Source organism: Ruditapes philippinarum, unplaced genomic scaffold, assembly GCF_026571515.1.
Source record: "Ruditapes philippinarum isolate M1 unplaced genomic scaffold, ASM2657151v2 ctg4469_1_1_1_1, whole genome shotgun sequence".
Classification (NCBI taxonomy): Eukaryota; Metazoa; Mollusca; class Bivalvia; order Venerida; family Veneridae; genus Ruditapes; species Ruditapes philippinarum.
This window is the reverse complement of record NW_026864450.1, coordinates 59,332-83,987: the sequence shown is the minus strand read 5'-3', so window position 1 is coordinate 83,987 and position 24,656 is coordinate 59,332. Positions and strand designations below refer to the sequence as shown.

General features: G+C 32.2%; 2 protein-coding genes across 3 annotated transcripts in view; both read right to left on the bottom strand.

Moving 5' to 3' along the window:
* Positions 1-1,210: 1,210 nt before the first annotated feature.
* Positions 1,211-24,656, bottom strand: part of LOC132725610 (ubiquitin carboxyl-terminal hydrolase 15-like) — a 66,427-nt gene continuing 42,981 nt past the window's right edge. Inside the window, exons 1-6 of one of the 2 annotated variants that reach the window (XM_060710754.1) lie at positions 11,845-12,163; positions 11,105-11,187; positions 7,831-7,958; positions 5,996-6,105; positions 4,669-4,813; positions 1,215-4,413 (exon numbers count right to left, since the gene is read on the bottom strand). In XM_060710754.1, the coding sequence (XP_060566737.1) occupies positions 4,199-4,413; positions 4,669-4,813; positions 5,996-6,105; positions 7,831-7,958; positions 11,105-11,187; positions 11,845-12,159 (996 nt within the window). In that variant the 5' untranslated portion in view covers positions 12,160-12,163 and the 3' untranslated portion in view covers positions 1,215-4,198. Of the gene's footprint in view, positions 4,414-4,668; positions 4,814-5,995; positions 6,106-7,830; positions 7,959-11,104; positions 11,188-11,844; positions 12,164-24,656 lie in introns of those variants that run through there. The other variant, XM_060710755.1, reaches the window with a different exon arrangement.
* On the bottom strand, positions 14,473-16,334 carry LOC132725608 (poly(3-hydroxybutyrate) depolymerase-like). Its single transcript, XM_060710750.1, has 3 exons — positions 16,117-16,334; positions 15,440-15,597; positions 14,473-15,217 (listed from the first exon to the last, which is right to left on the bottom strand). The coding sequence occupies exons 1-3, from the start codon at positions 16,122-16,124 to the stop codon at positions 15,153-15,155; spliced, it is 231 nt and encodes a 76-aa protein (XP_060566733.1). The 5' UTR covers positions 16,125-16,334; the 3' UTR covers positions 14,473-15,152.

Below are 24,656 nucleotides of genomic sequence, written 5' to 3'. Positions count from 1 at the left end.
AAAAAACACTTCTTGAATAATATTATGTTACATATGTATTATTATATAACCTGTTGTAGTTGGAATCCAACTTTACAGCACTGTTAAAAAACGTCTATATCGTTAATTAAAAAGTCTGTCATTACAGCTCATATGCTTTGTTAGTTTTTTTACATTCGTACCATTAAAGTTTCATATAGTAATCACTAAACAAACAATAGGGTCATAATGACCCTGAATCGCTCACCAGAAATAATTGTTGTTTTTTTTTTGTTTTTTGTTGTTGTTTTTTCAGTGTTAGAAAAAAGAATTTTTCAAATGAACTTGAAATGCAAGTCCAGCTCAATTTCAATTTGCCCCTTAAGTTACTAGTATATAATTTCCCAACACCGATTGTTCGGGGGTATGTTTTTTCCTTTCACAAATGACCCAAGTTTGTTGTTACTGTACATCTGGCAAGTTAAGCATGTTAACTCACGCTTTCTAAATTCCTTTTCATACTGGAACCTTTTTAATTCCTTTTTCATTCAATCAATTATTAATCAGGATAACAGTTGGCTATTATACAACTCAAAAAGCAAAAACTACGGAAAAGAAGGAAAAAGGAATGGATTCTTTTTCGTGAAAAAAGAACTTGCTTGGCGGAACAGTAAATATCGTGACTAACTTTCCCAGCCAATTTTCAACGGACAATTGCTTATTTTTATCACTGTTTTTGAAAAGTACAATCATTTACATTTTTATTTGTAAAATGTATTTGCGAACAGTATGAGATAGGCAAGTACACTATTTTTACGGAAGTTTTTTGGTGTGAATCATCCATGAAAGGAAAATAATGTTTATATAATTATCATGTTTGTTTTGGGCATTTCAACAGCGAATATTGTTGTTACTTGGTAAAATATGTAGACTTCAGCCAATTTACTTCTTAAGACTTTTAGGTTTCAATACTGGTGTGCTTCATAAGGCATGTTGTGGTTAGGTTAACATGTCCATTTAAAATAGGTAGGGTATGTAGGTTTTTTTTATTATTATTATTATTATTATTATTATTTAATCATTGAACTTGTTCATACTGACATCATTTTAAGTGTTTTAATGCCAATTTTCTTCATTAAGATTTATTCAGTTTGTCTTTTCCTTACCTGTTAGAGCTGAAAATGTGATACGGACTATAAAATGCTAACGAATCGCACTGAAAAAACATCAAACAAATTAGGGTCAGAAGATTTTGCTAGTAAGGGTAGGGTTACCCTAACCATAACTATTTTAGGCCTAATAATATGTTCAAATAGAGTGGGCACCAGTGTAGGACCACCTACATTATGTATGCTAGCTAGATGGTTAGAATCCAAAATACCAATCGTATCGAACCTAAAGTGGTGAGAGGAAAATGATTTAAAGTCAACGATTTTAACATGGTGCCCACGGTAGCCTCTATAATAATATGTCTGCTTGTATTGAAAATAATACATGAAGTGGCAGCTATGGTTATGTTAAAGGGTTTGACATAAAAAGCAAAACATAGTAAGAAATAGACAGATCTAGTTAGTATTTCAAACAATTTATTTCGAAAAGCTATTAAAAAATGTTTCTATTTTTGACTCTCGAGGTCATAAAAGTAACCAATAGCATTAATTTGGTAAATTCTAAAAAAAGGAAAGGTGCAAGCAAACACTAGTGATATCAGTTCAGTTGAAGATGATGTTTACATATTTCTTTTTCCCTTTTTCAGATCTAGCGGCCCCTGAAAATAGGCCATCAAATTTATTTGAGCAAACTTGATAAAAATCCTCTAAGAATGCAGAAGACAAAGTTTGGCGATCATTCATCAATCAATTAATTCAAAAGAAGAAGAGAAAAATAGAAAAGCTGTTTCTATTTTGAGCTTAAGCGGCCCCTAAAAGATGCATATCAAATTAATATTAACAAATTTGATAAAAGACTACATAAGAATGCTATAGACAAAGTTTGGTTATCATTCCATCATTAGTTTAGTAGGAGATGTTTAAAAAATTCCATTTTAGCTCTGCACCTAAAAGGGGCAAATTGAAATGATATGAGCGGATAAAATAAATTTTGAACAAATTTGATAACAGATTATCTAAGAATGCTACAGACAAAATTTGGTGATCATCCATCAATTAGTTCTAAGAGTTTTCTATTTTTAGCTCTGTTGGCACCTAAAAGGGGCGAATTCAAATGATATGAACGAATTAAAGTGCGACTGTCACAATTATGCTTCAGACCAAATTCGAAGTAGATTTGCCCAGCAGTTTCAGAGGAAAAAAATGTTGACGCATGACGACGGACACCGGAGCATCCCCCTTTGATACTCATAGCTAACCCTGAACCTTCCGTTCTGGTGAGCTAAAATGGTTTCTGCAAGTTTCATTTTTAGATCTTACCTATAAACGTCACAATTAAACCTTGACGTTGTCAAGCTTATATATATGGAAAAAATATCTATGCACCTCTCTACATGTAGATCTATAATTTTCGTTGACTGCATTTTACAGACATTTATTTTAATCAAATAAAGCTGATAAGCCCATAAAAACAATATACATAACAAAATCTTTATTTGGCAAATAATAACACGAGCATACATATAGCCAGTGATAAACGTGCATACTAATTTACAGAAAAATGATACAAAACAACATTTTGATTAATTGATCTTTTTAGTACATATATATTCAATATACTAAAATCAAAATATTTTGTAGCTCTTTTTTGCAAAACAAAGTATTCATAGTTTGATAAATCAATAATTCGAATTTTAATAGAAGGCCATGAACAGAAATATGGTATTACAAATTGTTTCCTTTAGTTATAATTTTTGGACATATTTGGAGGAATTTTTTTAATAAAACTAGTTTTATATTACATCTATGGTACATTTTTGGCATTCGCTTTCTTCCCTTGGCGTTCTTTAATGTCTACAGGTTATTACAACATAACGAACAATGAACATAATTATACAATAACAATGAACATATACAATACATTATTTTCGTTATGAAATTGTAAACATACAGAATACAGTGAACGACAAACTATACAAATATTATATACATTAATGTTTGTATTTCACTTATTTAAATCACACTAGTTAATGTAAATGTTTTGAATTTTGATTCAATATTTACCAAAACAAATAGTTGAAATAGATGAATAAAAAAAAGAATACACATGTCCTAAGCTAACATTAGTAAAGATTTGACATATATACATGTATCTATTTTAATCGAAAACGTATTTAATCTACATAACGCTATCACAAACCGTGTCAGAACAAATATGATTATATCGTTAATATTGATTATACTTGTATTGATTAAATTTATCCTCTATTGACACAAGATATGTAGATCATAGTTCATGTTTATTAAATCGTAAGGAGGACAGGTGAGATAAAGAAAGCATTGACATTTTTAAGAAATGTACACCTAAAACATGTACAACACAATTTATAATAATACATTATAAGGAACCTTGAAATAAAAAAGGTTCTAAATATCTTGTAAAATATGTTCACTTAGACTGGCAAAAATGCTTTCGTAATAATTGTAAATATCCGGATGCAAAAACGACACTTCTGATAGAGACATTCAGAGAAAGGCTATTAAAGAAATACAATGATTTATTATTATATATGTACCAAAATGTCTGAAGAGCTGAAAAGATGCATCAGGCAATATTGCAAGTTTTATATTTTATTTTTTTTATATTTTAATCAGAACAGAACAGAAAGTTTATTCATTCATTTGCATATATACAACACTGCGGCATATACCATAGCATAAACATGTATGTGACTAACAATGACAAAATTTTATTAGCATATATACAGATACAAGGTAAACAATCAAAGAGGGTGTTACGAAAGTCAAAGTATGGTATTTTACCAATTAAAATGAAAGAAACATGAAAAAGTTACTGAATTTGCTCTACTCTAATAAATACAATAGTTCTTCCTCTATAAAGCATTTAAATAATCTTGTCGTTTATGAAATGCATATACATAAACTTTGTGCAAATGCATTTGTTAACATGATGTATTATAGTTATAGCCGTAATGAATATCGTTCCTTTAGCTAAATATCCATTTTCACTTTTTAAGATTCAACCTTTCTTAAACCAAATTCTGTTCATTTTGTTATACAATTTTTTTATCAACTTAAAACCATACACGCTACTTACGTTACTTTTTTATTTAATCTTTTTTTTTTATAATTTTTCTAGGCCATGTTCCGTCGGGATTTTTCTGCTCTATCACGATTAATTGACCCTGATATAACCCTGCATCCTGTAACGTATTGTCTTTTTTGGTCAACTGTTCGTACGTGTTTGTCATATACCTACTCCATAACCGGACTTCTTTATCATTGGATATGCTAAATTCCCTACGCATTTCTTCTTCAAGGTTGCCTACATATGAATGGAATAATGAATTAATGTTAATAATGTGAAAATGTAAGAATATTAAACATGATTTTATTTATTTATATGTTTGTTTGTTTGTTTATTTGTTTTGTTTTCCTTTTACATAAGTAACAGTCTAAGCATTTTAATTTGACCAGTTCGAAATAGTTTTATCTCAGTATTTATGTTTTTCTTAATTTTGTAAAAAGGTCAAAACATAAACTTTAAAAAAGGATATATAATAAAAAAAAATGATCTTACGGATTGTATCACTTCTGCTGAAAAGTTTTGTAATGACAGCATCTGGTTTAGAGTTATCACAAATCTTTATATGCCAAGGGTAAACTTCCACTTTCAAAGATTTACTATAAGTACCTTCTTCTATCACTTTTCTTGGTAATGGTTTCTGAACAAACAAAACATACAACACGACTGGAAAATTATTTCGAAAATCTGTATTACAAAATATATTTTTCGCTTCTGTACCTTGAATAATGATCATATTAATTTGTTGAATCAAATAATGCTGTTAACTTTGAGACAAAACACATTGTTCTTGCTCTATTGATTCCATATACTGTACATGCACTAACAATATAACATTTTTTATGTTATGTTTTATGTTACTTACAATATGAACACTTTATCGCCACTTTCTATCCCCAGTGTTTATTATAATGGTTGTGTTTATTGTCTAATTCAAAGAAAATGCTCAAGAGTATGTACACCCTCAAAAAACGTTATTTGATAAACATACCGTACTACGGTGTTCCGTTTGGACAATCGTGACATTTTATTTATTCTGTACCCGCGATGCACGATGATACGATGGTGAAAACGCGATGGTACGATGGTGAAATCGCGATGGCGCGATAGTACGATGGTGAAAACGCGATGTTACATCGCGTTTTCACCATCGTACCATCGTGATTTCACCACCGTACCATCGCGTTTTCACCATCGTACCATCGTGTTTTCACCATCGTACCATCGTGCCATCGCGTTTTCTGTATTCTGCATCCGCGATGCACGATGGTACGATGGTGAAATCGCGATGGTACGATGGTGAAAGTGCGATGGTACGATGGTGAAAACGCGATGGCACGATGGTGAAAACACGATGGCGCGATGGTGCGATGGTACGATGGTAAAAACACGATGGTACGATGGTGAAAACGCGATGGTACGATGGTGAAATTGCGATGGTACGATGGTGAAATCGCGATGGTACAATGGTGAAATCGCGATGGCACGATGGTGAAAGCGCGATGGCACGATGGTGCGATGGTGCGATGGTGAAAACACGATGGTACGATGGTGAAATCACGATGGTACGATGGTGAAACGCGATGTAACATCGCGTTTTCACCATCGTACTATCGCACCATCGCGATTTCATCATCGTACCATCGTGACTTCACCATCGTACCATCGTGTTTTCACCATCGTACCATCGTGCCATCGCGTTTTCACCATCGTACCATCGTGCATCGCGGGTACAGAATAAATAAAATGTCACGATTGTCCAAACGTGTCCAAACGGAACACCGTACCGTACAGAGATATTCACACATAAAATAACTGTTACCTGTCCTTCCAATAGTCCATACCAAGACAGCAACATTTGCCAACATTCTTCAGGAACAAGTCCATAATCTAAATCATCTATCAAGTGTTCTTTCAGTTTATCCGTTCCTTCTGAAAGGTAAAACATAGATACAATAATTTAATAATTTAGAACACTTACACTGCATAGATTATTTCATAAGCATAGTTTGGGGGATAAGTAGTATAACATAGTCAACTTAAGGGCCATGTCTGTATTTTTATTAATTAATCATCTTATCAATTATGTTTCTTTAAATCATAAAAGAACATCAGCAGTAACTGTTATTACTTTTGTATCTGCATACATGTGTAATGTCTCAATTGCTAAATGTAACTTTAAATGCAATGTATATGTTATTTATATTGAAAACAAGAAGACATTAGTTTTCCATTATTCGATATGTTTCATCATTTTGCTTTTTGCAGACGATATGGCATTCTGGATAAAATGGATTTACAAGCTAGTTTGAACAATTTATATGAATATTGTAGAAAGTGAGTTTAGAGGTGGCTGATAATAAAACCAAAATAATGTTTTTTTAGGAAAAGAGGACCTTTAAAAGATAATGAAATGCTATTTTTTTTAGAAATTTCTGACAATTTTAACTATTTAGGCGTAGTTTTTAATTACAACGGGTCTTTTACACGGAATTGGCAAAGATTTAAGGGCAACTGTTTAAAAAATCTTAAAATTCAAGATTTTATCTTCACGAATTCGTGAAATTAACTTCATGAATTCATGTATTTTATGAGTAGATACCATGGGTAGTCGTTTACGTTTGGGTGGAGTTGGAGTTTTGGGGCACTTGATTTAAGGTCATAGTCATCTGTGCTTGAAACAATTTTTTTTATTCTTTTGCTTATACAGCTTTATTTATCAACAAAGTTACATTGGGTAGTCGTCTTATTTAGAGAAGTGCTCGGTAAAAAGATGTTTTTCCCTTTCGCTTGATTAAAAAATCTTTTTAATTTGGTAGGAGCATACCATGAATGGCCCGTTACGATTATATGTAGCATGGGGCCAGTCAGTGTTACAATTATTTTTTTTTTTACACTTTGCTTATACAGTCTTAATTCATTCACTTTTATAATTGGTAGGTACATTCCCTAAGAGTAAGAAATCGCCCAACAATGACTTAAGTTTGGGATCGCTGGATTTAAGGTGCAGGTTACCTGTGCTAAATAGATTTATTTTACACTTTTGTTACACATTCTTTATTAACTGATGTGATGCTAGCTTAGAAAACAATTCAAAAAAAGGTCTTTTTGGAACTATTTGCAAATGCACATGCTGAAATGGAAAAACTTAAGTTTCCGGTAAGATGTTTTGGTAACGACAAAGTAGATTGCACGATTTTGAAAGCAATGGTTTGGTATGATTAAAATATATCAAATTTGGCCAATGTAAACACCATTTGTAATATGCAATTATCTTGCTTTCTGCTCGCCATTATGTGATAATGGCCATCGATTACTTCAGGTTTGCGGCCATTATTGACATCATCGATCAATAATTGCATAATGGCGAGCAGCAATCAAGAATCGACCTCTAAATATATTCAAAACAAAACTTATTATTAAAGTGATATTAAAATAGATATGTATATGTGTACTTTGAACAAAAAAATCAAAACCATTGTTGCAGGTTGTTTGATTATACACATAAAGAAACTAACCCTTTAAAGTAATGCATATAATATATATTATATAAGATAAATAAGAAAATAAAATGTGTAATAAATCAGCTCTTTTCAAAACAATTAAGGGTAAGATTATTATTTCATATTTAAATGGTTTAATATAATATTACATTACCTTGAAAAATAGGGGTATTGTCTATAGGTCCTGGATGAGCTGATTCCTCGCCTACATTAAAGTGGTCCCAGCTCTCATAACCAACATAACTTTTCCACTGTTTGAACCATTTGACATCAATAATGTACCTAAATTACCAATCATTCAACATTTAAGGATCTTTTAATACAACAACACAATTGTCATACTTAAATGTTAACATGAACTCGCAATAATGTTTTTAAAGAAAATATTAATCATCCTAATGTTATGAAAGAAAGGATAAATAATCACAAGAAATCCTTTTGTACACTTAGATTAATTATTTAACGATGTTATAAAACAAAATTTATTAGAACAGATTCTAATGAAATTTGGGAAACAAACACTCTATGAGCACATGAACATTTTTTTAAGTCTGACCAATATAAGGATGATAATTATGTAAGGATATTATTTTCTAACAAGAGCTGTCGGTAGGACAGCAACGCTCGACTATTCTTAGTGCTTGATAGTAAAAAAAAATGCTTGATACAGATACCTCCTCCTGTTTACAGGTTGGGGCATGATGGTGAACAAGTGTGCAAAGTTTCAAAGCCATATGTGAAAGGACTTTGAAAATATTTGAGGTATTACAAAAACTTTAACGTAAATTCTAAGTCGAAAAAGGGGCATAATTCTGTCAAAATGCTTGATACAGTTCCTCCTGTTTACAGGTTGGGGTAATGATGGTGAACAAAATGTGCAAAGTTTCAAAGCAATATGTCAATGGACTTTGAAAATATTTGAACTATTTCAAAAACTTTAACATAAGTGGTTACGCCGACGCAGACGCAAACGCAGACGCCGACGCCGACGCCGACGCTCGGGTGACTACAATAGCTCTACTTATTCTTATCGAATAGTCGAGCTAAAAACGGTGTAAAGTCTGCTCCAAGCAAACATTCCTTCGTTTCCACTGCAATTTAACTACACTTCAGTATTGTTATATTTTTCTAGTCCTTCCGATCATTGATGCCAGCACTAGTAAGTGTTGAGAATTGAGTGTGACAGCTGTAAAACGGTGCCCCCGTACTTCACTTTAGTGTTGTTATATTTTTCTGGTCCTTCGGAATCATTGATGCCAGCACTATTGAGTAACGCTAAAGCTGGTGATAGGGGGCGTGAGGGATGTTGCACGTATGTATTATCCCTCATGTTCAGACTCAATCAAAACCGAGTCTGCAATTTTCATGTAGTTCTGTTTTGATTAATGCTTCCGATGGATCACTTTCTTTCCAGATTTTTATAATTCACAACAGCAGGTGTCAGGTGCCGTGTGGCAGCTGTAAACTGTTGACCCGTACTTCACTTCAGTGTTGTTATATTTTTCTGGTCCTTCGGGATCATTGATGCCAGAACTATTTAGTGTTGAGAATTGAGTAAGTCCATGCTAGGAGGAGTGAGGGATGTTGCACTTATTCTCATTATCCCTATGTACCATTATCCCTATGTACAGACTCAATCAAACCGAGTCAGCAATTTTCAGGTAATTCTGTTCTGATCAATGCTTCCGAGGGATCACCTTCTTTCAAGATTTTTTTAATATTTTGGTATTTATCCAGTGTGGTTCATATTGACTCAAATATTGGTCGAAATAAAGACAGTGTACACAGACAAAACGAAATTTCTGAAAAAGCCGAATCTGTAAGAAATTTGCTTGAAATATATGTTCTCACAACTAAAAATGTTCGTTTCAACAATGATCATTTTAATGCAAGAAAATTTATTATACGAACCATAGTAATTATTCATAATGAATAAACGTATAAAAATGTTACATTTTGTCAAATTATCATAACTTTATTATGTTTATACTATTACGAGTAAATTTGTTTGTTTGATTGGGTCACACCGACACAGTATACTAGTATGTTATATGGCGATGTTCCAGCTTTACTGGCGGATGAAGACCTCGGGTGCATTTCCGTGCATTATTTCAGGCACGAACGGGCACTTGAGTAGAACCACCGGCGTTTTTGTAAACTAGCTGGATAGCTTCTTCACATGAAAGAATCCAAAGTCCCTGCCGGGATTCGAACGCACAGCGGATAGGGGCAAATGGTTTGAAGTCAACGACCTTCAACGACCTTCACCACACGGCCACGGACGCCCCTTTCGAGTAAATAAAAAGTTTGATTATAAAGAAGGTCATGAATTATCCGTTAAAGGCATATTATACTTAAGAACGGAATAAATAATGGGTAAACAAGAAATTTATAACGTTTAAATAGCGGTCTTACAACATGTTTGTTACTTGAAACAAGAGCCCTCGGTAGGACAGCAACGCTCGACTATTCTTAGTGCTTGATAGTAAAAAAAATGCTTGATACAGTTACCTCCTCCTGTTTACAGGTTGGGGTCATGATGGTGAACAAGTGTGCAAAGTTTCAAAGCCATATGTCAATGGACTTTGAAAATATTTGAACTATTACAAAAACTTTAACATAAATTCTAAGTCGAAAAAGGGGCATAATTCTGTCAAAATGCTTGATAGAGTTACCTCCTCTTGTCTACAGGTTAAGGTCATGATGGTGAACAAGTGTGCAAAGTTTCAAAGCCATATGTCAATGGACTTTGAAAATATTTGAACTATTACAAAAACTTTAACATAAATTCTAAGTCGAAAAAGGGGCATAATTCTGTCAAAATGCTTGATAGAGTTACCTCCTCCTGTCTACAGGTTGGGATCATGATGGTGAACAAGTGTGCAAAGTTTCAAAGCCATATGTCTATGGACTTTGAAAATATTTGAACTATTACAGAAACTTTAACATAAGTGGTTACGCCGACGCCGACGCCGACGCCGACGCTCGGGTGACTGCAATAGCTCTACTTATTCTTATCGAATAGTCGAGCTAAAAACTAGCCCTACATGTGAAATAATTTATCATCACGGTATCAAAATGCAAACAAATAGTTTTTGATATGTATACAAAACAATGAATCATAATAACTTTATTAAATGTAAGATAATTAATATAATTAGCCAACTTTTTTTGAACCTATTAATGTAAACCAAAAACAAAAAGCTCTACAGAAATGAAAATAAAGGCATTTTTGGGACCTAACGTGCCTTTAAATATAAAATGTATAGTGTCTCGTCATTATATTGGAAACGCTGTTTTGTGAGATACGTGAGAAACGGGTGCAGTTAGAAAACACTGTGAAGGTACAAAGTTTCCGAGTTTATTGACGGGTAAATTAATATTTAATATATCAAAAACATAATATAGATATTCAAATAAAAACTTACCATGTCTCTCCTTTAATTAATGGTTTGTGTAATTGGTTTGCAACGAACGATTTCTGTGTTTCTACATCTACAGTGGGCTTTGACTGCATATAGAAAATATTTCAATGTAAAGTTTGAATACAAATATGTCAAGTTTATGTCGCCTTTTATATTGATCACTGTACAAGTGTTTTTTGTATTTACTTAAAAACATACCGGGAAAATATGTTTTGCCGTATATATCAAAATGGATCGAGAATCTAGACCTTCAGAATAACCCAAATAAGCATTTGCTCATATCTTTAATGGTATAAGCAAATAGCATATGAGTAAAATATATATAAATATATGTTGAAATGCAATGTTTGACACTTTTTTCCACCTCTTATCCAAGTTATTTATACAAAGCATATTACACTTTTTTGACAGAGTGTCATAGAACATATGAGCTTCCCGAAGTAATAGCATGACCTAAACTGTCGACGGAGTTTTAATATTATGAAATAATTCCTAGATAATTCCTAATTTGTAGAGGACATTCAGCACCGGATAAGCTAATGTCCACCTCCTCATCACAATGTCCTCTATCAGCCCATCATAATAGAAATGACAGTAATGACAATTATAATAAGTATTATTATTATTATAACTGTTGTTGCTGTTATTGTTGCTGTTGTCATTTTCATTATCATTATCATTATCACTATAATGTGTTATATATGGGTCATTGTAAATATCATTATTATGAAAACTATATTTACCATTTGTGCGGATTCCTCGTTTATACAGGTGATACCTACATTCTGTTTGAAAACTAGATTTCCCAACGGAATATGATTTTCCATCAAAGATTTTATACTGCTATTTGCTTCAAACTCAAATTCTCTCAAGTTGTGTCGCTTCACCTCCAATACATTCTGCTGTAGGATTTTTTGCTTCGTTTGCATATCCTTCATGGCCATGAACAATTCACATCTTTTACATTCCCGTACTTTCTGTTCCATCTTAGATTTCATGGATGATGTCTCGGAAATCAATGCAGACAGTTTTGAACAATTATCTTGGATTGTTTTCATTTCTGCGTTTTCTATTGATTTCAAATCTGATTTTATTGTTCCTACACTTCTATTTATATATATTCGATAATTTGGTCCCTCATAGAATCTATTTCTGACAATGCCGCACTACACATTGCTTCCATAGATTTCTTAGCCTCAGCCAGAACAGAAACGTGTTTTTGTGATTCTTCCACAACTACATCTAAATTTTGCCTTAGGTTAAAAAATTCTGTTCCTTTTTCTAGATCTTTTACAAGCTCGGGTAAATGATGAACATTTTTACATTCCTTGTGATCGTTCTTCTTACATTCAGAACAGAAAAACATGTTGCAACTTGAGCAGTAGAATTTGATGATCTCCTCGCTGTGACTAGGACACGGGTTTAAGCACACATCTTGTGGCATATTAGTCTTGTCTTTATGTACATGATCAGGTAAAAAATCGGTATGATATGATAAGCATTTTTTGCAAAAATATTTGACACAATTCACACAAAATCCGTCAGCGATACGATGTTTACCTTTCTTTTTGCACAATTCACAATACATTTCTACAATTTCATCTGAATCTAGCTCTTCAGTAGCGTAGTTTGATGCCATTTTTGTTGGTTTAGTAATTATAATTATACAGTAGACCTATGTCACATACATCCATCAATTGTATAACAAAACAATTTAACCGGTATCAAGATTAACACCGTTTTACACTTCCTTTATCAGTTGTGTACATGTGAACTGATATACGATATTCGTCACAGGGAAGTTACTCTAACATTACAAACAGTGAGACATATGGGTTAACGAGTTCTTAATCGTGCAAGTATATTTGTAAATTGATTGTGTTAATATAACGTATTTAATCATACACAATAACACAATAAATGTGTATAGCATTTTATTATATATAAAGCTGCGCTTCGGGTCAAATACCTTCCCAAGTCTGACTAACCAGTCTGTAAACTTCCATATTTCCCGTTATTTGTTAAATATATTCTACTTAACAGAAAATCAAAATACAGCTTAAATACAGTTCAACAAGGACGAATATCGAAATATAATTAAAAACAGCAATGTAACTACCAAATTCAAATTAAAACTAAGTCAACACTGACTAAAGTGGTATTCAACGATGTTTACGTACAGTACGTATACATTTAGTGTGTTAAACATGTCAATACTATGTGCTTTAATTTTTTTTAAATACATATTATAAATGCATTTATGTCAACAATCTATATCGAAACAACACTTTTCTTCAGTATTTAATTAAAATAATCAAAACAAATAATCAAAAACATTAGAATTCCAGATGACACCACACAGCATTATGACCATATCAATTGTGGTGGGTTGCTATAATTATAAATTTCTGGGTGTGATGGGGTTAATACTATTTATTAACATTTATACATCACTGGGTCCTGATGTGAGTAACGAAAGTTGGTCCCCAACGAAAGCGCGAGGATTTTTCTCTACGAAAAAAATCTAAAAACATACAATATTTTCATTTCAAAGAGCATTCATACACATTATTTGACAGAAATTTTCGGCTAAATACACACATGAAGCGCAATCAAGGCTGTAATTTTTATTGTTAACAGTAACTTAAAGATATTTTGCTTTTTTGCTATTTTCAATAAACTATTTTGAAAAACTGTATAGGTAAAATGTCTTTTTTCTCTTATTTAGGGAGGAGAAAATGTGTTCAAATTGATTCTTTATTGATTAAATTACATATACGTTATTATAGTTTGAAGTATTTATTCAAGAAAATCGTACATGTATAGTTTATGTTTTATAAATTAGCTGCGTTTTCCGAATAAAGTTACGCTTTGACTTGAATATTTATTTGTGCATGTTCCTAAACGAAAAAGAACTTTGTGAGAGTTTTGCTCACAGAGGTGAGCTATAGAACGACAGAACACTTTGCATCTTCCTACATTTCGACGGCTTAAAATTGATAGTCTTATTAAGAATGATCACTTTTAGCAGTGTTTTCAAGTTCATGTTTCTTGGACATTTTTTCATCATGTTAATGTGTTGAAAATTTAAATAAACAAAGAAAATCATGTCAATATTCATAGAATATACACTACTACATGCCTTACATTTAATTAGAACATTGTTGATGCTTCCTTATTGAACTATATTTTCTCTCAAATTGAATATTGCCGTACAAGGCAGTCATTCAAAAACCCATTTTTCTTTTCTAGCATCTTGACTTTTGAACATGCATATCACTTATCTTATTGCGTTTTTTCGCGATTCAAATACCATATATTCATTAAAGTGTCTTGAGATCCAAAAATGCTAAAATTCATAGTTTTCAACAGCCTTTCACTCTTGATGTTTTGATTCAGTTTCCTAAATAGAGCTAATTGTCCAAGTAGTAGTCGCCTTTTGCTTCTATGGCATATAACATGAGTGATTTAGCATTTTGACTGTAAGTCAAAATACCACTAAGTTTACATTTTGCTATATTTATGAGTTATATAAAGTATGCCCTTTTTTAGAGAAAAACATATGTATTTAGTTCAGAGGATTAGTGTGCCTTTAAAGTATATAAAAAAAATCAGCGCAAAAGATTACATGTATTATATACTTTGTGTTTGTTATCTTTTTAAGCGCGCCTTTCGTTGAGCTTCAATGGAAGAAGCGTTATTTTATAATCGTGATGTTCTTCTATTATCTTGAGAAAATGAAATTAAAAATCAGTTAAACTAGTTGCTTACCGGGAAAATCAGGACTATATAGCCTGACTGTCAAATATAATATTTAACTAGCGCATTGGCCTATATTTAAAATACTAGTAGGCGATGATAATAATATATATCCCTTATACAATATTAGATTTATACCCACTCTACCACTTGGGCATGTACTTACAGCATTGTCCATCTTTTAAAAAGATACACAAAAGTCCAGTCTATAAATAATCACTTTACTCAAAAGTGTTTTATTTTTTATTTCACATCAACACTTCTAGAATTATACATGTATATATCGTGTGTTTCACAAGCCAGCAACTCTGTCGATCATACGTTTGATGGCTGTTGGTTGAAATCCACTGTTTGTTGCTGAAGATATAAACATTAAACTTAACTTCACGTTTACTATCAACGATATAACTAAACATACTAATCTAAGCCAAAATTACAATTAAATTTTTAATAGTTTCTGAATACTTTTAAAATGTTGCGGTTTTATAACGTTTAACTGTGATATGAACATAATGTGTTCGAATATACGCACGTGTTATATCACGTGGTACAAAGTTATAAAATGTACAACTAACGCACCGAATAATGCTCCAGTGTATCCCCACCAGTCCCAGCAACCGGCAACATTGAATGGTACGGTAGAGGCTTTTGCTTGAGGATAAAGTATGATGATGTCATTTAGCTCTCCAACCTCGTTGTAACCTCCGTGACGTACATACGCCTCCCCAATCTTACTTCTGTAAAAAATATTATACTGTAAACGTTTTTTCAGAAGAATTTTCCACGATTTTAAGATTTTTTTTTCAATTATCTTAGCATCGTTTGCGAGATTTTAAGTTCACGTTGTTTCCGTCTAGGTCTGGGATAAAATGTCTCAAAATGAGTCTTAAACTGTGCTTATAACAAATCATTATATTTATTATTCACAACATCATGATGTCAGTAGTTTTGAAATAAATAATAAATTACATGTACAAGTTTAAAGAATAATTGCACCCTCGTAAAGTCATTTTAACACAATATATGAGCTTCGCCATGACAAAACCAACATAGTGTGTTTGCGACACCAGCTTGCGCATCCACGCAGTCTGATCAGGATTCATGCTGTTCGTTCTTGTAATATGGTTTGTAAGCGAACAGCATGGATCCTGATCAGACTGCGCGGATGCGCAGGCTGGTCTGGATCCATGCTGGTCGCATACGCACTATGTTGGTTTTGTCATGGCGCGGCTCAATTATGCTATAAAATTACTAACTGTCCCATTGCACAGCCATGAAAAGCTACGTGTAGTCTGCATTCTGGAAGACAAGTAAATCACTTTCAACGAATTATCTAAATTTTTAATGGTAAAAAATTAAGAAAGATAATTAAGTTAAATGTTTTAATTAACACTCATATGTTATTTGGATTTTAGCATGTGTGTCAATAAATGTGCGTGCGTGCACGTGTGCACGTGCGCGCACGCGTGTGTTTTTTGTTATTGTTATCGCCCTTTCACAAATTCGTGGTATGCATTAATCGGCTAAAGAATAATGTTAATTATCATATACAGCTAGTGAATTGTTAAAGATATGGTACCATTGTAAAAGAAGAAAAGACATAACAAATTTGTTCTTACAAATGATTCGTACGCTTTAATTTACTAATACGTTGTTTTTTATAATTATTTAATGCAATTTTCGGAAAATGACATGTAGCATAATGTTAAAGTTCAATAAATTAACAATAAAGATGCTGAATATACGAAAAAGACTTCCCTTTCTCCGTTAGTTTAAGGGGTTACAGTCTCAAAAAAAATTTGAGCAGTCAACAAAATTGATATTTTTGAGATGTAAGAGTACAAATCAACAATAATGGTGGCATGGACGAGTCATTATCAAGTTAAATAACAAATGGTAAATACGGATATCTATAGAACTTCAACAGTCTGTAATATTAAATATAATTTTAATAAACGTATTTAACCAATGTTTGTAAGTTTTGTATAATAAATCATATTAATTCCGTAAAGAAAGATCCTAGTATGATGGAAATGATACACTACTTTATTAAATACTTATAAATGAAATATTGAGAATTATTGATGAAATAAAATGCGTATTTTCATTTCCGTATTTTCGATTTAAATTGTGTTTACTGCAGTGAAATATATTTTCCGTATTTTCACCAGTGTCTTGCCGGACTACTTCTTTCTAAATTCAGTCAAAACACAAAATTAAAAGGGAATTCTTTCATAAGATTAAAAAGATAAAAGTATATAATAAACAGAAAAATCAAGTTTTCTATTATAAATATAAATAATAAAACCACTCGTGAAATATTTATTTTCATACCACTCGATGAAAATAAATCCTGTATTTATAGAAAAAAAACTTGAATATCCTGTATATACATGTATGTAATGGTTAGCTAGTACTCGTCAATTACTTACTGGTTGATTTGTCCTGACAAACAGAGGGAACATAAATATACCCAGTCGTATCCATACTATACATGCCTGGTGTTGATACGTAGAAAAAGTCACTCTGACTAAACTTCAGCAACTTGTGAAATACAAGAAATTTTCATTTGATATTGCTAGTAAAATGTTAATGTTGCTAGAAAGGTTTCAAATAGTTAACTGCAGAATCTTCTTCTATTCAGGGTCTTAAAATATATATATCTGAAAGACCCTATTCTATTGAATGAGAATATCATAATATAACTCTGGTACCAAAGGAGTGATTTTGCAAGCTACAGACATGTCAAACAATCTACGGGAATTTAATAGCGGTTTTATCCTACCAAAAGTTAGTTTTCTGAATAGGCGCTAGCAACGAGGTGATGTGTTCTGTAGAATGATGGGTAAATCCTGTATTGTCAATTTAAAGCATTCTGCAAACATTCATGTGTAATATAACATATCATAACTTTAATATTATGAATTTATTAATCTAATATGCATGTATACATTTAAATGTAAATTAGAGAACATTGGTGTCAACATTTATTTCGTCAAAATGCAACATTACTTATTACCTTTCCATTCGCTTGCACCTGACGTGATGGCATCTACAAGGGACATGTACTCAAAAAAACATTTACTAATTGACTTACCAACTTCATAGATAGGAAAGTCAGGAAATGACACTTTGTTGAAAATTATCTTTTCTACTATCAAATTAAGTTAATAGCTTCCAAAATCTTGAAATAGACAAATGTTATTTTTAATATTTTGTTAGTTTTAAAACTCAATTAATAGTTTACCTAGTGATAATAAAATAGTGGCAAGTATATACCACATTCTATATTACGTACCCATAGATATTTTTTTTTCTTTACCTCTATATATATAGATAGATAGATAAACTTTATTCATACAAAGGCAATATGCCCATCAGTACACAGTAATAATACAATCAGCAGTTACATAACATCAATGGCATGATATAGCATGGTATACATAAAATAGGTCTATTAAAAAGTCAATACTTATTCATTATAACATATCTAGTCTATTATATATGTGATACTTATAAAATGTATATGATAACATCAATGACTTGATATAAGCATCATATATATGAAATAGTGAGAGGACAAGGTTATCGTTGATACAATGCACTGTCTCTTTTATCAAAACTTTTGCAAACAAATATTGCTAAATTTTTAACAATCCAAATATTTTCAGATTCAAATAGATCTCTAAATTTAATTACATTAGGTCTTTTCCAAAAATATTTTTTCATATGCATTTGCCTAATATCTTGGTACAGGGGACATTCAAATAAAAAATGAAACTCATCCTCTAGAGTATAACAAAGTCTACATTTTCTTTCGTCAAATGATATTTTTTGTGGCCTATGCCATCTACCCGCTTCTACCTCTAAATAATGGGATGACACTCTCAGTCTTGTTAATGCTTTTCTAAATTTAGTAATTTTAACAATGTCTAAATATGGCTGATATCTAAAACATGAAAAAAGTTTATATGTCCTGGCTCTTGTCGAATTTTCTAATTGAGCGTTCCATAGTTGTAAACAATTATCATACAGTCTTTGCTTAAATACATCTATAAAAATATTTTTGTTTCCAACTCCTTGGAATAGCCACACATGATTAAATCCTAATGAGTCTAGTAAAAGTTTAATATTATAGGCCCATGAAATCTTATAAGGATACATTTCTAAGTCTCTTAACATCATATCGTATACATGTCTTATATATTTTGTGCATTCGCATTCTAATATTTTAAACCAGAATCTTACTATACATATTAACCTATAAGAAAGTAAACTTGTTCGACCTAATTCTCAATAGACAAAATTATTCTGGGTTTGGGCACGTACTCCTAAAAGTTGTTTACAATATTGTAAATGTATTCTTTCTATAACATTTGTTTCTTTGAATCCCCATATTTCACATCCATAGTTTAAAATAGGAACAACTAACTTATCAAATAGTTCTAAGGAGTGCTTAACATCAATATTAGTGAATTTAACTAAATAAGACTTGAGTTTGTATATTGCCTTCAACGCCTGGCCTGCTAATGCCTCGTGCGTTGCGCTAAAAGAACCACCTGTGGTAAATGTAATACCTAAATAAGAAATTTTTTAACAATGTCTACTGTGTGACCATTATATGTGAAGTTCATATTTCTTCTGTTTGTGCCGCCTTTTCTAAATACAATTACCTTTGTTTTTTCAACATTAACAGTTAGTTTCCATTTCATTCAATAGTCAAATAACAGATCTAAACCTCTTTGTAAACTAATTTCGGTTTCAGCAAAAATCACAATATCATCAGCATATAGCAAAAGGAAAAGTTTGAACATATCTAAGTTTACACCATCAAATCCATGTAATATAAAATGCTCCTCAATGTCGTTTAAGTACATTGAGAATAAAAAAGGCGAAATACATTCTCCTTGACGAACGCCCAACATGCATAAAAAATCAGTGCTAACTGTATTTAAATGCTTAACTCTAGATTTAACATTATTATACATTGATCTTATGACATCTAATATCTTTCCTCTAATGCCTAACTTAAGTTATTATATCACGTACAACAAAATCAAATGCCTTGGTAAAATCTATAAAGGCTACAAAAAGTTTTTTTGTTATTGTTAAGCATATGATTAATTAATCCATGTAGAATAAAGATATTATCAATCGTTCCCATATTTTTTCGGAAGCCTGTCTGTGCTTCAATATACACATTATAATCTTCGGCCCAACAATTTAATCGGTTATTCAAAACTTTAGTAAATAGCTTGCCTATAGTACTTAATAAAGTAATTGGTCTGTAATTTCCAGGTTCATCTGTATCACCTTTTTGTGTATAGGGATGATGTATCCTTCAGTCCACTTTTCAGGGAAATGACCGAGGTCAAAAATTTTGTTAAATAAATTTTTAAGGAAAGATAAGAAAAATCTAATTTGAGACCCATATTTAAAAAATTTATTTAAAAATAAGTCTGGACCAGCCGGTTTTCCTAATTTTAACTCATTACAAGCTTTTAAAACCTCAGCAGAAGAAATTTCCACGTTTAATTCTGAAAACATAACGTTAAGCTCATTATTAAGATATCTTTCTTTAAAATGTAGAATGTCATCATCAGGTTGAAAAAATGCAGACTCTGGGTTGTAACTGCTTTAAAATATACAGCAAAACGATCAGCAGAAATATTGTTCGAACTATTAGTACCACACAAACTTTTTAACAATTTCCAATACTCTTTTGCATTTGAAAGTCTCATTTTTTCTAATTTTGTAGTTTGCATTTTGTCAAAATTATACCTTTTATTTCTTACAAGACATTTATATTCACTTCTAGCTTTAGTCATATTTATTCTATTTTCATTACACTCATTTTTTCTATACTCATTTAAACATTGGTAAAAAAATCGTTCTTTTATCCACACATTCTTTGTCATACCATTTATTTTTATCACATCTCCAACCTTTTTCCTGAACAGGGGGGTACATATTTCATCAACAGCAACATAAAAGTCAGACAACGTTTTATCAACATCTTCAGTATTTTCTGAGTTAAAAATTGAATATCCTAATTCTGTAAATATATGGCATACATTCTCAGTTTCAAGTACATCTAAATACTCGTTTTTCCTGCTACTATCCCATTTATACATAAAAGGAGGGTTGTTTATATTATCTTGCACAACTTCATCATCAATACTGTTTAACTTTGAATATAAAGAAAAATTCACAACACAATGATCAGATATAATATTTGGATCCTCAACATTAAAAGATGTAACATATTTCATCAGGTCGGGCCTACATAAAGCAAAATCTATGACACTTCTACCTTGCTCTTTTACACATGTAAATTTACCCAAGTTTTTATCAGCGCCAGTTCTCCCGTTTAAAATTCTCAAACCAGTGGCCTTACAAAAATTTAATAAAAGTTTGCGATGTTCATTTACTTGCTTATCCTGGCTTTTTCTTAACATAACAGTATCTGCGATGTTATCCTCCGGTAATAAATCTACATTAATTAAAAACTCATTTTCGACATAATCTTGCTTCTCTCCAACTCTTGCATTGAAATCTGCAGCAATAAAGAAATGACATTTACCGTCATGAACATTTTCAAAATGGTACATGTCATCAGATATTATATCAAATATACTCTGTTCAAGAATAAATTCTCTACTACTTCCAGTAGGTACATTGTAGCATAAACACAAAAATACATCATTATTTAAATTAAACAATTTGCCATCTAATTGTAACCAAATAATACAGTCTTCTACACTTTTAAGGAATACAACACTGCGTTTTATCTTTTCAGAGATGTATACAATTACACCACCACTGTCTCTCTTTGCACCTTTTTACTTTTTCTATTTACAGCAAAGTTAATAAAACCATCTACTTCATAATTATATAAATCATTTAACCAACTTTCAGTAAATAATAAAATGTCATGCTTTTTGAATAAAAGTTTCATCTCATCAGTGTCAAGTTTATTATATCTTAAACCAAGCAGTCCCTGACAATTAAGTAAATACATATTTACACCCCTGTTCCCCTCACTCCGATCCTAACGTTTCTCCTGTCTACCGTCACGGTTCAATTGACCTCCCCCGCTATCTTCTGTTTCATGGGTTTTCTGCATGCTATTTATAGATGTTTAATCGTGCCCTCGTGCTATAACAGGTGCGTGCATACCTTGTCTATCGGACGATTGCGTATATATATCATCGACTTTAGAGTTTATATTTGGGGATTTATTACGGTTTCTTCCTCTGGATAGTGACTGTTTACGTTTATAAGGCGTTTTCTCAGGTAAGGACAGCTTCATGTTAACATTTTTGTCAGTTTTACTGTTAATTTGGTTTGGCCGCTTGTCACGTGATGCACTGTTTACCTTTTCACTATACATGTCAGTTCGTTTGTACTCGAATACTTCATCGTTTCTGTCTGACCCTATTGGTGATCCCAATGAAATGTTATCTACCTCAGTTTCATTCGAGTACACCTTCTTCCTGGCATAGACACTTTGATTCGCGTCCTCAATTCTGCTAACACCTAGTACACTAGGCCACTCTGGGAACATATCTTTGACTATTACACCTTTAATGAACAGTTTGGCTGGATATTTTATATACACTTTTACTTTATCCTGGCGTGCTTGTTTTGCTTCCAGAGAGTTATATAATGACTTACGCGCATTTGCAATCTCTTTCGGATAGTCCCTGTCCACTCCAAACTTTGTCCCTCTCAGTTTGTACGCTTTCTGCATAACTATTTCTGTACCTGTATAATATTTAAATTTCACAATGAGTGGTCTCTTTGGGTCATCTGTATTTCTGTATTTTGGATTATGTAATGTTCCTAACCTGTGAGCTCTTTCAATGTACATTTCACTAGTGTCAATAACTAGGTCATGCTCCATGAATCCATAGGCAATATCTCTGTCAGTCTGATTCAAATTTTCTGTGACTCCATAGAAAATAATATTATTTCTTCTACTTCTTGCTTCTTGGTAAATTGAATGATAAGACATTTGTTTCAATGTTTGTGTATGTAACCTACATATGTTTCTCTAACTGGTCTATTCTCTGGTTTGTTGAACAGACGCCATTGATTACCTTCTGTATATCGTTCTCGCACTTTTCTTGTTTCTTTTCAATAGCCTCAATTTTGTTAAAATTTTTGTTCATTTGTTCAAATATACAAATTAGCTTTTCGTCCGTACTTAGATCAACAAATGCATCAATTTCAATACTTCCTCGACTGCCTTTTTTCTCTTACGATTTGGGTTTACATACTGTCGTCCATGACTGTCATGGCGCTCATCAAACCGGTTTTGTGTACTTACAGAAAAAATATTTTTCACAGATTGTTCACTATCAGATTCGTCTATTGAATCTCCCATCTCGCTACGACATGTTTCATGATTCATTTTCTAATAATTGCAGACTTGCTATAGGATTCGGCTTAATTTTAATCATATATTTTCTTTGTTTACAAACTTCGTGCTTTTACCCGCCATTGACCGGAAGTTATATATAGATATGATTTAACAAGTCGAAAGCAGCCGAGTAGTTGCAGTTACATAAATAAGTCGAGGTTGCTGGTTGGTCGCACGTGCAACCACCGTATGTAATTGTCGGCTGATACAGAAAAACAATCATTACAGTTTCTAGTAATTTTATATCACCAGTTGTTTTGTTATGCTTTTCAATATTACATGAATAACACAGTAGAACAAATTTAATAACAGATTATCATAGAATGCTACTGTACAGACAAAGTTTGGTGATCATTCATCACTTAGTTCAGTAGAAAAAGATGTTTTAAGGTTTTTCTATTTTCAGCTCTGTTGGCCCCTTTTTAGTGGCTAACTGAAATGATATGAGCGAATTGCAGTGGGACTGTCTTAAGGATACTACAGACCATTTTGAAGTGAATTTGTCCGGCAGTTTCAGAGAAGAAGATTGCTGACGCATGACGACGGAGCATTCCCTTTTGATACTCATAGCTCACCATGAACCTTCGGTTCTGGCGAGTTTAAAAAGGTTTATGGAATTATGGAAAAAATATTCATGCAACTCTCTACATGTAGATCTTCTTTTCGTTGACTGCATTTCACAGGCATTTATTTGAATCAAATAAAGCTGATAAGCCTATGAAAACAATATACATAACAGAATCTTTATTGTCAAAATTCCAATATTGAAATTAATGGTTATACATGCTTTAATTTTTATACAAAATTTAAACATAAAAGGGCTAAAAGAAACAGCGGTGGAATTGTATTATATGTAAAAAAAAATAATATTAAAAACGGAGTAACTATTGTAAGAAACCATTGTGATACAATTATATGGATGAAACTGGACCGTGAGTTTTTAACCCTTTCCCCCATGAGCATATTGTGAAAAATGGCCATTCTACTGAAAAGCCTCCTCTTACAAGTTCAAACTGCTATGAAACTATGAAAAATGCTTCAATACTAATCAAACTTGGCACAAATGTTGACTGGACCATTGCCTTTGTAACGACATGCTCAGTTTTAAATTTCCTGTAACCATGGCAACGAGGGGACATCTCAAAATTGCCAAAAATCACTATCTGGCTTCGATTTTTTTTCCATCAAAATTTATTTCAAAGTGCTGCAACTTCTCAAGGATTGAGATAGAGTCAAAGGCTTTTCAGCGTTGGTTACACGTTACCTTATGATCAACCTGGGGTCATTTTTAAGCTTCTCACAAGTCCAAATTTTTCTTGGCGATGAGGGGGACACCGCCCCCTTCAAAAGCCCCCAAACAGAATGTGGCAC